The following is a 13,930-nucleotide window of genomic DNA, read 5'->3' as shown; positions in this document are numbered from 1 at the left end:
GTGTTGATATATCGTACAAATCGTATAGTGTGTATGCCCAACCCGTCGTTCCCGGCCGTCGTTCATTGAATCATCCCATTGGATGTGCTGCATGTCCAATGGGACGATTCCATGAATGACACCGTATGGTTACATGCAGAATGTAATGAAACATTATGCTGTCATACAGCGGATGGTGCAGTGTGTACAGCGCGCGCCATGTATCGTTACATCAAACACCGCATCGCTGGGTCGCACCGCTTTAAGGTGTTTTCCCAGCTTTAGTCTGTTGTATTGGAACAGCGGTAACAGATGAGTATATATAATGTCTTGAAATATGCCCATACACATATAATGTCTTGAAATATGCCCATACACAGCCCTGTGGGTGCTTGAGCACCCCCAGCATCTGGGCTAAATTGCCACTAACTATGTCTATATACGGCATTTTACAGTCATGAGAGAGGCAAAAAAAAAAAAAACCGGAAAAACAGGCACAAAATACATGATCGCTCTCAATTATTTTGAACACTCAGCTCCTGTGCCCAGAATCGCCCACATCAAGTTCTATTTAGAGGAAAGAAATTCTTTAATAGTGACATCATTCTCCACAGAACCTATATCATAAAGTGTAACTGACCAAACAGATATATATACAAACAATATATTAGGTACATGCCCTACACTCTTGTGGTTTGCCAAAGGCAATACTTCATGTATATAATTAAAAGAAAAGTGCACAAATTAGTACAGGTTGAGTCTCCCATATCCAAAATGCTTGGGACCAAGGGTATTTTGGATATCGGAATATTCCGTTGTTTGGAATAATTGCATACCATATTGAAATGTCTTAGGTATAGGGCCCAAATCTAACCACATACTGCATTTATGATTCATATACACCTTATACACACAACCAGCAGGTCATTTTATACAATATTTTCAATAATTTTGTGGCTCAAACAAAGTTTGTGTAGATACATGAAATTCATTTATATGTCATATACACCTTATACAAACAGCCTATAGGTCATTTTATACTTTATTTTTAATAATTTTGTGCCTTAAACAAAGTTTGTGTACATTAAACCAACAAAAATCAAAGGTTTCACTATCTCAGTCATGCTAAAAATATTCCGTATTTCGGAATATTCCGTATTTCGGAATCTTTGGATATGGGAGACTCAACCTGTACTTATTTTTGTCAGAATGCGGACTAATGGTGCAATACAAATTGTAAACAAAGTCAATAAATAAAGTCACTAAGATGTAGGGTGAGTTGGTAGATGTCATCTGGCCTCTATTTCCTATGACGACACTTTTGTATCATAACTACAGTATATAGAGATTAACAGGGGATTTGGAGGCTGTACACACAGAGAGAGCGTATATGTAACGTGTATGTAAACGTTCCCTGTCATACAACCTGACCCTTCTGGCAGAGGAAAATAGCACAAATCTCCCGACAGCGCTAGTTATTATTATTCCATACATACAGATTATTTTCTTTTCTTCTACATGTTCATTTTTTGGGTAACCGGTCGACATTAAGTAGGTCGACAGTCAGACTGTCGACACTGTCATTTGTTAAACAACCCATATGTCGCCATGCACTAAGGTCAACATGTTTAAAATGTTGAGACGCTCAGAATGCCGACAACTTGTTGACGGTAAAATGTCGTCATACAGGTTTTTTTGGTGATTTTTAAGGCTAAGATTAGGATTAGGTTTAAGGTTAGGCTAAATAGGCAAAAAAAAACATGTCAACATTTTAATGTCGACATCTTAAATGCAGTCATTCTGAATATGTTGACCTTTAATCCTTGTCGACCTAAATGCATGTCGACATATTGGTTGTCGACTAAATGACTGTGAAGACATTCAGAATGTGTCGACTTTCGGATTGTCGACCTTCTTAATGTAGACAGGTCATATCAAATCCCATTTTCTGTATAGTTTTTAAACACAGATGCACGTAAACCACTGAAATGTCGTAATATCAGCAGATTAAAATGATAGACACTAACACATGCATGTGACACCCAATATATGGGTGAGAACTGCCCCAAGCGTGAACTTCATGAGAACATTCCAGCATGTGATCCTTACAGCCATTAGAAGAGTTATGTAAATAATGTATGTAACCACTTGAAAGTGGTTATATATATTTATACATTTCTCATTGCATATTTGACCTGTCGAACACTTTAGGGCTTCACTTTTGACCAGATACTGGATCTTGCATGTGAAAAGCGGTGGGATGTAAGTTGCTCACACACACTGCAATCTAACCAAGCATAGCACATTGTCCCAGCAATGCGCCGAGGAACTGCAATGCTTTGTACTTCCTTCGGAAATTCCAGGCTGAACGTATAAGGAGCCTGATTGTGAGTCAGATGCACCCTGTGTATATCTGCAAACAGCGCAAGAGCTGTAGAAAGAAATCTCAGACTGCGCAATAGCCGCACCATGCATACGCAGGCGGACAGAGATTGAAACAGCGGGCAGTCCGTTCTGTCCATTGGCAGATCACTCTTCCTGTGAAACGATCATTTCTGGCCGGCGACCATGCGATCGCACACAACTGATCTGACTCGTGGGAGTGTCGCTGTTCGGCTGAGAAGTGTCATATCGGGATGTATTCAAAATGTCTGCAATGATTTTGACATTGTTAAACTTAGAGATGTACGGTTCGGTTTTCCTGACATATAAGCACACCTGAACTTAGGGGTTCCGAGTCGAATCAAGTCCCAGTTCAGAATCACTTTGGAGTTCCGACTGGAACAGAGTCCCGGCTTGGGTCTGTTGTCAGTTCAGAACTGGAGGTTAGAAAATGAATTTGGGTTATGGATTACATGTAAACAGGTCCAAATGACACGATTTTAGCTGTTTTTATCGATTTTTATCATTTTTAAGGAATCCAAATCCGAACCAAAACTGAATTCGAACCAAAACACTTGAGGGTGGTTTTGCCAAAACAAAAATAAGATGATGAATTAAAACCAAAACACGTGAGCCCATGCACATCTCTGGATAAAATGGCAACAGACAACGTGTCGACATTCTCAAAATGACGACATTGGGATTAGGCTGCGGGAGCGAGAGTTAGGATTAGGCTGCAGGGGAAGGTTAGGGTTAGGCACTAGAGGGAGGGTTAGGGGTAGGAACTAGGGTTAGGGAAGAAATACTCACGGGAACACCGGAGGATCGGAGGTCTGACATGGAAGTCACATGACCGCCAAGACCCGGAAGACGCTACTGTAGCCGCTGGGAGCAGGTAAATCCCCGCTGGGTCACCGAGGATGATATGTCGACATGCTAACATGTCGTCACTATGACCCTGTTGACACGATGAATGTCAACAATGTGAATGTCGACATATCATGCCCAACCCGTCATATCATTAGTTTCATTGGGACAATTGTTTTCTCTCCTTACCTGCCACTTACTGCTGCACAAACAAAAGAAGGAATCCAAGAGATTGAGGCACGTTCCTGAATTCTGGCATGGATTACTGCCGCACGCCTTCCGGCTGATGGTCTGCCATAGATACATAAACAGATACATGTCATTCATAATAATACCTGGAAATAAATGGACGATCCGTAAGCTAACTGACTTCATTGCATTTACTTGCTGCAACACTGAATGGTCTGTAAAACGATCTGTGCTATATACAGTAAAAATGTTTTGAAGGATAATAGAATAGAATAAAAGATAGAATCTTAGAAACTTTTTTAGGGATTTTAGGCATTTCCAATATATGATGGCCCCATATCACCTAACGCATATCATATGCTTAACGTACAGTAGGTGATATCTCTGACATCTATATCTGTCTAAAGCAAACTGATTTTCACATTCGGTTTTATGCTTCACAAATAGACCCCTAAAATAAAATTATGTATAGCCCACCCATACAGTACCAGGCTTATTATTTTATTTTGCAGGGGCCAAGGCGTGTTGTTATGTACAGGTTACATGAATCGGGAATGACTTGCTCAGTTGTAGCTGACCTTTGACCTGGCTCCAAACAGATCACCCGATAGTTGCTCACTAACGCACACTGGCACTTTAGCCCAGCTTTCCATTAACGTTTGGGTTAAGGAATTCTGCAGCTGTGATGATGCAATTACATTACATTACTAAAACAGCACAGTCCCATCCTACAAATTGGGATACAGAGAACATTGTCACTGTCAGGAGAACTATGCAGGCACCACAAAGCCGAAAAGTTTAAACTGCTACTTAAAGCATTTTAGCAGTGTCGACAGTATAACTTGAAACAAGCTGTCTAAAGGTCCCCATACATCTGTGACGGATTGTCACGATGGGATCGGAAACGCCGATCCACCGGACGGAAATGCTGACCGGCGGCCATCGATGTTCCGCGAACCGTCGCAGGATCGGTGAAATTCTATATGTTAAATTTCACCGATCTGCCAATCACGATCATTTTTTGATCGCGATCGGCATATCTGTGAAATCCAACAAGTTGCCAGGTTGCAGGATCGCTACATCGCGAACGATCCGTCGTAGATGTATGGGGCCCTTAAGCCCTGTCAATGGCATGCAATGCTTCCACAGCTCAAACTGCCTAAACTTAAGTAAAGTAAAATATAGGAACACTGATTCCTTTGTGTAGTGCCTTATTACTACTACAGCAGGTGACTGAACGTGAATTCTGTTGCTCTTTCATTGGTCCATCATCTGCATTGAGGCCCCTGTGACAGCTGAAGCCTCTGACAAATGAAACCTCCCCAGTAGCAGGGAAGAAAGACTTCATATCAATATATGGGGCAGATTTATCAAAGCCTGAACAGAGATCAAGTGGAGAGAGAGATAAAGTACCAACCAATCAGCATCTGTCATTTTTCAATCACAACAGCCTGTAACCTGACAGCTAAGAGCTAATTGGTTGGTACTTATGAGTCTATTCATAAAGAACATGAAGTGGCTCACGATAAACATCACTATATATCGCATCACATTGATGCGATATATATAGATGTTTAGTAGCCATTCATGTACACTTACCTGTCTGGCGTCTTCGTGCGCTGTCCGGCCCCTCCACGATCCATATTGGGAGCCCGATATGCCTGTGTTCTTACTGCGCATGCGCCAGCGTCCGGGAGCAGCAGATCAAGTCAGACCTGCTGCAATGGACGCTGGGAAAAGGGGGAGGATCCAACGCCAGGTGCTAGGCAGGCAGCGGTTCGGCTTGCGGTATAGATTACGCCATCCTTAGATGGCTAATCTGTACCGCAGGAGAGGAACAGAAAGCTGAGCTTTCCGTTCCCTTTATGAATTGCACTCACCATACAAAAGTATGGTGATGCGATTCATACACAAAGCAGGGGTACCGCTGGTTAAGGAATAGCCTTCTCCGCGGGAACCGGCCTCTATGAATTGCTGAAAGCAGTTAAAACTAAGGGGGTCATTCAGACCCACTCGCGAGCGGCTGTCCGCTCGCAAGTGGGTCGATGGTCCCCACTGCGCATGCGCACGACGGAGGGAGCTCCGTCGTGCGCATGCGCGAGCCCCGACGAGTGAAGGACTTTCCTTCGCTCGGAGTGTCTCATCAAAGGGGGCGTGCTGTCGATGGTGACTGACAGCACGCCCCCTTTGGTGGGCGTGCCTGCCAGACGGAGGCGTTCCCAAGGGAACGCCTACCGTCTGAAGTCGGCCCCACTGACATCACTAGTGATGTCAGCGGGAGTGATTTTGGCTCTGATAGAGCCAAAATCACTCCTGGCCTTGCGGTTGAAAAACCCAACCGCAGGCTTCTGCTCGCAGTTTCGATGGTCGTGATGGTCAAGACCATCGCGACCATCATCCTGCACGCTCGTATATGCTGTGGGTGGTGACCCACAGCTATACGAGCGTCCAGGAGGACGCTCCATATTAATGGAGGTGGGCCCTGATTCAGAGCGAGCGCTCTGGTCAGAGCGTCCGGCTCTGAATCAGGGCCTAAAAGCCCTGTTTTCAGCTAAACAGGACTTTTCACTGCTTTATGAATAGACCCCTTTATCTCTGTCGCTTTGATAAATCTCCCCCATATACAGTATGTGTTATCTTATTAGATTATCCACTAATAAATTGTACTGACATGAGAATGTTTTCTGTCATTATTTTCTTACCTGTTGCAAGATTTCAATTCTGTTTTCAATACTTGTTAACTGGAAAAGAAAAGATCATATAGAGAAGGGGAGTATGGTGAGTCAATTGCTGATACTAATGATAAGAATATTAATAATTATAGCACCAATATATTAATTTCAGGTTAATAAAAATGCATCTACAATTAAGAACTGAGGAGCTCATTCAGACCCGGACGCTAAGCTGCGCTCTCTCGCTGTCAAAAGGGGCGGGGTATGCAAATTCCGCAATAGCACTGTTTGGTGTAAGGACGCCCTCTATGTTTTAGAGAGCGACAGCAGAGTGAGCGCTAGGCCCACTTGTCTTTCTTAGCACACGTCATCTCCAGGCAGTGTATGATTAATTAGAGCCATCGGAGCAGCACGCAGCGCTTGAGGTAGACCCTACCCCGCCGCAAGCACTGCGATCACTGCAGGCTGAAATACAACCAGGTGACGTGTACAATGACGCTTCCATGCTAATTATGCACACCCATAAAACTCCGTTTAGACGCCCAGACACGCCTGCGTTCTCAAGCACCTTCCCCTGTTACCACCCACAAACGGCACTGTCACTCAAAATAGCGCTCAGTCTGTGTACAACGAGCGCACGATTCCCGATCGCAGTGACTGGTTAGCGCACGCGCACTGCGATGCATGCCCATGCGCAAACGGGCGACAATCGCCCATAGCGTGCTTCCGCGGCTTAGTGTCCTGGTCTGAATCGGGTCCTGAGCTCCACACTGAAGTAGTATAGCTGTTGCATATTAAGAAAGTAAAAACTGGGATTACTGAGCTCAAAGTCATACCGGCTAACAGTCTCAATTTTCAAAATGGAAAAAAAAAATGCGTACAGTAGGCAGTTTTTTACTTTAGCCAAAGCTATGGAAGTAGGGATTGGTGGAGTCAAAACCAGCTAACAGTCTCAATTTTCAAAATGAAAAAAAATATATATATACATAGGCAGTTTTTTACTTTAGCCAAAGCTATGAAAGCTTGGATTAGTTGAGTCAATAAATGAATAATAATCAATGAAAGCAAAAATACTCTGGTCTGTTCCTGCATTGTGTGCAAAAGCCGGTGTGCACTTTCGATGTTATGGATCCATGTCTACTTCCATCAGCAAATAGTGGAAGTAGTGTATCCCGGAGGGATAATTAATACCTAGGGTACATATCAGTTCACTAGGAACCAACGTCATCATGGAGGCAGGCGGTAGGTTTATTGGGAAGCCTACATGGAATTATGCGCCCTTCACTATATATAAGACACACTTAGCTTATAATGATGCCAATTTACAAAGCCCAGGCGATTACAAATAATTCAGTACCTTTGTGTTAAGTTGATCAATCTGTTGCGTAACAGTCTGATTGGTTCCAATAGCACTAGCTTTCAATACAGCAATTTCTTCTTTATTTTTACTTATCTGAAAATCAAAATAAAACGTAAGAGTATTTTTTTTTCGTTCTTGCCAAAAAGAGATCTTCATGATAAAGTTCATTTGAAATTTTAGCTAAAAGTTAAAGTGTTACATTACATGTTGAACGTGAGTTTTAAGACTTCAACAAAGTAAATGGTTTAAACTTTACACAGGGCACATAAGGAGGCCATCTAAAGCATGTCGGTGTCACCTAGCACCGATCTTGCCATTTACTTGTTTGAGAACATTCAACGTCTTGAAAACACACTCCATATCTCAATTGTACAGGCATGCGGTGGGAGCACTGGAGACCTGGGGGTCACATGCAGTCCCTCAAAGTGGTCATAGGAGGCCCTCGTTAGATGTCCTGATTGGTTGTTTTCCTATTGATATAGTAGTGCATGAAGACAGTATAGAATAGTATAATGTGTTATAGCATTAGGAGAGCAGTTATAGTTTTTTCAAAATATCAGAAATAATGGGTACAATAAATAAGCTGGATACATTCCTAATGGAATAACATTGTTTTACAAAACTGTGGGGTCTAGTTACTAAGCAGTGTTAGGAGACAGAGTGAAAAGTGACAAGGTGCCAGCCAATCAGCTCCCAACTGTCATTTTTCAAACACAGCCTGTGAGATGGCAGTTGGGAGCTGATTGGCTGGCACCTTATCACTTTTCACTCTGTCTCCTAACACTGCTTAGTAAATAGACTCCTGTGACTGAAAAATGAGAAGAAGTTGTGAGGTGAAGGAGGAGGAGGAACGCTGAGTACATAGTGGTTGCTGTGTTACAATCTAATAGAGCCTGTTCTCTTCCATAAGAGAGTGGGCTGTGGGAACGATAGCCGATGCTGGGGTGGATGGATCTCTGTGCACATGCACAATGGCGGGTTTTTGCATTAGCCCTATAGATTCTCGAATTAGCATAATATAGTAAAACTGACTTCTGCGGCTATTTCACGTAAATTCAGATCCAGCGTAAGTTTGCATCTGTGCATTGGCTGTATGCAAAGACCATACCTCCCAACCGTTCCGATTTCAGTGGGACAGTCCACTGTTTCAGGCACTGTCCCACCCATGGGCCGTAGTGTCCCGCGGGCGTGGGGAGGTTGGGGAGCACCACCGCAGCGCTGCTAAGCAGAGGTGCTGCTAAAGCTGAAAGGATACCGTGTGCATGTGCGTGGCATACATTTAGTGCAGGGAGGAGGATAACGAAGTGCTGGACTCACCCCCTGCATGACGTAAAACGGAGGACATGACATACAGCCATGCACCCAAAGCGGCATCATACAGGGGGCGTGGTGTAGCGACAATGAAGCCACGCCTCCTTTTTAACACGCGCAGGGGTCCCAACTTTGACATCCCGGATGTTGGGAGGTATGAAAAACTCACCATCTGTGCCCATGCACAGAGATCTGTCCGACTCAGAATCAGGCCCCTTAGAGACAAAACTCAGTAATAAAAGTGAACCATGGAGTCTTTTTTTCAACAGAAAACTCATGGAAAATTGAAGTCTGCTCCAGATGGGACATAGAAGCTGCACATTTGTCCAATCAATGTGGATTCAGGGACATGTGCGATGTTTTGCAATGAGGCGCTGTTGCGATTGAGGCGCATGGTGTCAGGAATGTATTGGAAACTGTTGAGCCTTCCCGGGTGGTGACGGGGAGGTGACTAAATGGACACACGGAGAGGGTCGGTCTTATGGGCGCATCGCTGAAAGTGGTTGTGTACACAGACGCTTCAGCGCTTACATTGGAGGCCTTACTCAGATGGTAAATCTGCACTTGCCATAGGACTGGTGAAAGTTTTGAAGGTGCGGCCGATGTTGGTGTGTAAAGGCGCACAAGGCGGTATTACAGCGTCTACAGACACTCAAAGTGGGAGTCTCAGTCCTTGCACAGTCATACTCACAGATGTACTGTACACCAAGGGGGTGTGAATTGATAGACAGTAACTAGTGTGATAAGGTCGGGGTAGCGGATCCCTCTCCTGGGGTAGATGGACACCACCTTACACACAGCAGCCAGGAAACAGCACTCCAGTCGTGGATTTTCGTGCAAGCTGGACGGTGCCAGTTTTTATTGTGCAATTTCAACAATCAAATAAACAAAACACAAAATAAACCCTAGCCCGGCTGGGCACTAACTAGACAGCAAGTTCCCTATCTAACAGAACACTAAACAAAATCCCCGTCCACAGTACTTCTGGTTTACAGCCAACAGTGTCTCAGAGCAAGGCAACCTGCGGCCTGCTCTCCCAGGTATGAGACACTCAGCTACAACTGAACACAGCTTAAATCAGCCAGTTCCAGGTGTAAGCCCTAATGAGCCTGCTACCAGGCTGAAAGGCCCAAAACCTGGAGTGGCCTGTGGATGGGGCCCTCCCTCTCACATCCACACCCCCAGGACCCAAACCGGCTTTTCCAAAAGCCGATACTCTGGTCTGTTTACAAAACAGACTTCTCCTGGGGTTTTTTAGAACACATAGGCCAAAAACCTAGGACAAACGTACCTGCCATTGACCACTTTATCAGTGCTTCTATCACACTAGATAGACAATCAATAGATAGACACCAGAATGTAGAAAGTGAATGGCCAATAGCATCAAAAGGTCGACAGGGGCAAAAAGTCGAGAGGGTCGTAATGTCGACAGGGTCAAATGGTCATTATGCAAATGGTTGACAGTTTTTTTTTTATTGTAACCCTCCCCTTGGTGCCTAACTATAACCGTTCCCTTCTGCAGCCTAACACTAACCTTCTGCCAAGTTCCTATCCCTAACAATCATGAAAAACCATGTGTCAACATTTTCTGTGTCAACTATTCAAATGTCGACATTTTGACCCTGTTGACCGTTCACTTGTTGATAATTTTACCCTGTTGACCATTTCACCCTGTCAAACTACTGTAAGTCCCTGTCAACCTATTCACTGTCTGGTGTCTATCTAGTTACTGTCTATCTACCATGCGGATACCACACCAGGGAAGGGCTTTGAACAAATTTACATACATTTGCAGCCCTTATATCTTCAATTTGCAAAACTCCACACTTGCAGCAACATGAATCTGCTGTAGTTCTGCACAGTAACAGAGTGCTAAGGACTTTCCTTTAGTTATCTGTGGTTTTCCATAGCAGTGACATTATAGTTGGCGAGTCTTGCGGTGGTCTCTGTTCCTGTTCAGGTTTAACATACCCAACCCCTGTGTTATACTGCACTGAGGGCCTGATTCACTACGGATCGCAACTGCGATAGCGATTACGCACGCAGTTCAACTGCGATAGTATGCTAATCCATTGCGATCGCTATGCCGCCACAGCACTACATAGGGACGCCCACTTTACCTTACACATATCCGTAATGTTTAGCAAGACTGTGAAACCATCGGTACAATCGAGTACCATCGCAGCCTCACGCACACTTGCACATGCTCTGACCTTACTCAGAAATTGCTAACTTCAGCGCACGCTATGATACCTCAGGCTGCGTAGGGCATCGTAGTAAATAATTTATGCAGCCCCATGCAACGGCGTTGAAACGCACTGGCACACCTGCGTTTTGCCGACCCCCCAATCACCACCCACAAACAGCACTTCCTGTCAATCACTCTGCCATGCATCTGCGTAGTCACTGCAGTGGCTAGTTCACGCACTGCGATGCATACGTATGTGCAGATCGCAAACAATCGGCCGATTGTGCGCGTATTAGCAAATGCGATCCTTGCTGAATCATGCCCTGAGTCTGATAAATGATAATACAGCGGAGGCAAGCCCCAATAACAGAAATTACTGTGGATCCCTGTAACATATTTATCGTTAATTAGATCCGGTTACCTGTGTCAGCAGTTCAGAGAGATCGTCGTCATTCATTTTAATTTTCCCATAGGAACCGGTCTTAAACTCAATATTTTTTACTTGGTTCACTGAAAATATTAAATTCCCATTTTCAAAAGACATCCGAGGCCTAGGAAGGAATGAAGACTTCATTATCTGCCATTAAGCTACTGCTTTTATTCTCTAACCATTACACTAAACATTAACTCGTCTCATTCTTTATTTTCTGTAATACAGCGCTAAGTTGATATGACAAAAGCTGCTACATAAAGCACTGTAAAAAAGAAAACTTATGGCTCTCCAGCTGTTGTGGGACTACACGTCCCAGAATGCCCCATCAGCCCAATGCCACAGGAGGCCTAAGCCTTATTTAAACAGTGTGTTTCAGTTTTTCACCTGCATAATATAATATTAGACTTACTGGTCATTGTACGCATCTCTTTTCTGCCTCACTTTCACTGGCTCTCCGAGCTGACATATTAGTCCAGATAGTAGTAATAATAACGCTGTTAGGAAATGCCTTGGACCCTGGCCTGGAGACAGCATGGTGCTTACAGCTCTCCCCAGGCAGAGAGACTAAAGCAGTCACTGAACTGGGATATCTTGGCATATAGGGACATGTACTTTGGCCTCAGAGATCCGTCCGTTCCCACAAGACCTGCTGAAGATAGTCAACGCAAGCTCTTCATTCATATTAATTGTTCAACTCAAGTAATGGAAGAGGACAAAGGGCTGACTAGTTACACTTCAAGCACATTGGAACACTCTGTGATCTCAACCAGGCAACCTTTGCAACATATTAAGAACCACAGTGACTGCACAGGGCTAATATGTAAGGCACAAAGCTGTCACCAATTAAGCCATGGACATTATACTCATATATATATATAAGCAGTGAGTTTACTATGAATAACTATTACCTGTCCATACACAAATGGGGATTGCTAAATGACTGGGCAGCACCAATAGCTGTCTATGACACAGCAGCAGTAAAGTGATTACCCTTCTGATATATTAACAATACATACATACATACCGTGTGTCATATCTCAGAGCTGTAAAGGGCCAAGTACACTGGCGAAAACATGCAGGCAATGCACCTGCATTAGGAATCTTAATGCATACACAAAAATAAATACATAGAAATCAGGGTGAACAAACAAAGGATTGAAAGCAAAACAAAAACAAAAAAACTATTAGGACAATTGCAGAGGGTGTAAAACTGCATGACTGGTAAATGTCATTTTATGCATATACACGCCTGTTTCTGCAGGAAAGCACATGTACCTGGAGGCGTGTAGATAACACTGCATCTCCTGATAGGAGTCGCTGGGCGGATCAGGGTGTTCCTTGCGGAGTGCGGAATAGATACATGAATAGGCCTGCTTACACAATCAATGGACAATTTAATTTCATTAGATGTAATTATATTAAATGGGATTGAATGGATGGAGAAGATGCATTTACGGAGCTGCTCCCTGTTTAGCAGGTGGATGCAATGGTTTTCTGTCTCCAGAAAAGCGGTTAGGCCATACTGTAGGTCAATACTTTTAATAGGATGCCCTTTGCACCTTCCAGTCGTACTTTATACAGAAATGTTTGTTTCGAAAAGCATACTTATACAGGAAGAGTTTTACATCGTCGCACATGAGTAGGGATGGCCATCGTTGGGTTGTCCATCTATTGTCACCGTTGATGGTTCCATTGGTGATTACCATCAAAAACATCTATGGTTTTCATCCCTTAATGGCCACCACTGCTGGGGGGGGGGGGGGGCACAGAGTGCCACAGGCCAATAAGTGACAGAGGTGGGGCTTAGCGAGTCGCCCGTGATGTCAGGACAAGAAAAAACCCAATGGTTCCCAGTCTGCCATCGATGGCAAAACATTGGCCATCGGTAGTTAACCATCGAAGGTCAATGGCCATCCCTACGCATGAGTGCTGGGACTTTACTACCTAGAGCGAGTGGTGTATTATTAGTGAGCAGGGAGGGAATTAAGTAAAGGTTCTACAACAGAAATAATCAAAATATGGCCAGTTGAAGACACTTTTTACCTTCTGTTGTTGTGCTTGGTACAGTATAAGCAGGTGATTCTGTGTCCTCGTTACATTTTTATTGGTTTTATCTTCTCTCTCTCTCTAATGAACATTCCCGTTTCCCTTTTAGGGCTGCCGCTAGTAGAACGAATAAAAAAAAAACTAACAAAGTTGAACGCGTTTATTGCTTGATGGCAGTTGCTACATATTTTTAATTTTATCAATATTTATTGTAAAAAATGATGTAAAGGTTCCAGTATTGGATTCATAAAGTGTGTGCATAAGCTGGATCTGACCACTACACTGTGCTCAGAAGCATTTTACTTTGCCGGTCCTGCAATTTAACTAATAGCCAACATTGTGATGGAAATATTACTTGTGAGCATTTCCTAGAGATGAAATTGCCGGTTACCGCGAGGAAAGGTTATTTGGTGATTATCTGCCAGGTGACTGGTAGAAATGATTTGATAGAGTTTTAGCAGACAAATGAACAAGGTGGGTGGGTGGACGGTGTAATTTATGAG

General features: G+C 43.7%; 1 protein-coding gene across 1 annotated transcript in view; it reads right to left on the bottom strand.

The window, feature by feature from the left end:
- Positions 1-11,915, bottom strand: part of CUBN (cubilin) — a 321,603-nt gene extending 309,688 nt beyond the window's left edge. The window contains exons 1-5 of the mRNA XM_088478650.1: positions 11,791-11,915; positions 11,370-11,499; positions 7,447-7,542; positions 6,120-6,158; positions 3,418-3,519 (exon numbers count right to left, since the gene is read on the bottom strand). Coding sequence (XP_088334776.1) covers positions 3,418-3,519; positions 6,120-6,158; positions 7,447-7,542; positions 11,370-11,499; positions 11,791-11,915 — 492 coding nt within the window. The remainder of the gene's footprint in view (positions 1-3,417; positions 3,520-6,119; positions 6,159-7,446; positions 7,543-11,369; positions 11,500-11,790) is intronic.
- Between the last annotated feature and the right edge of the window lie 2,015 nt (positions 11,916-13,930).

The sequence above is a fragment of the Taudactylus pleione genome, unplaced genomic scaffold (assembly GCF_031769625.1).
Source record: "Taudactylus pleione unplaced genomic scaffold, aTauple2 ptg000216l, whole genome shotgun sequence".
Lineage (NCBI taxonomy): Eukaryota > Metazoa > Chordata > Amphibia > Anura > Myobatrachidae > Taudactylus > Taudactylus pleione.
Note: the sequence above shows the minus strand (reverse complement) of the source record. Positions and strands in the feature narration are given on the sequence as shown.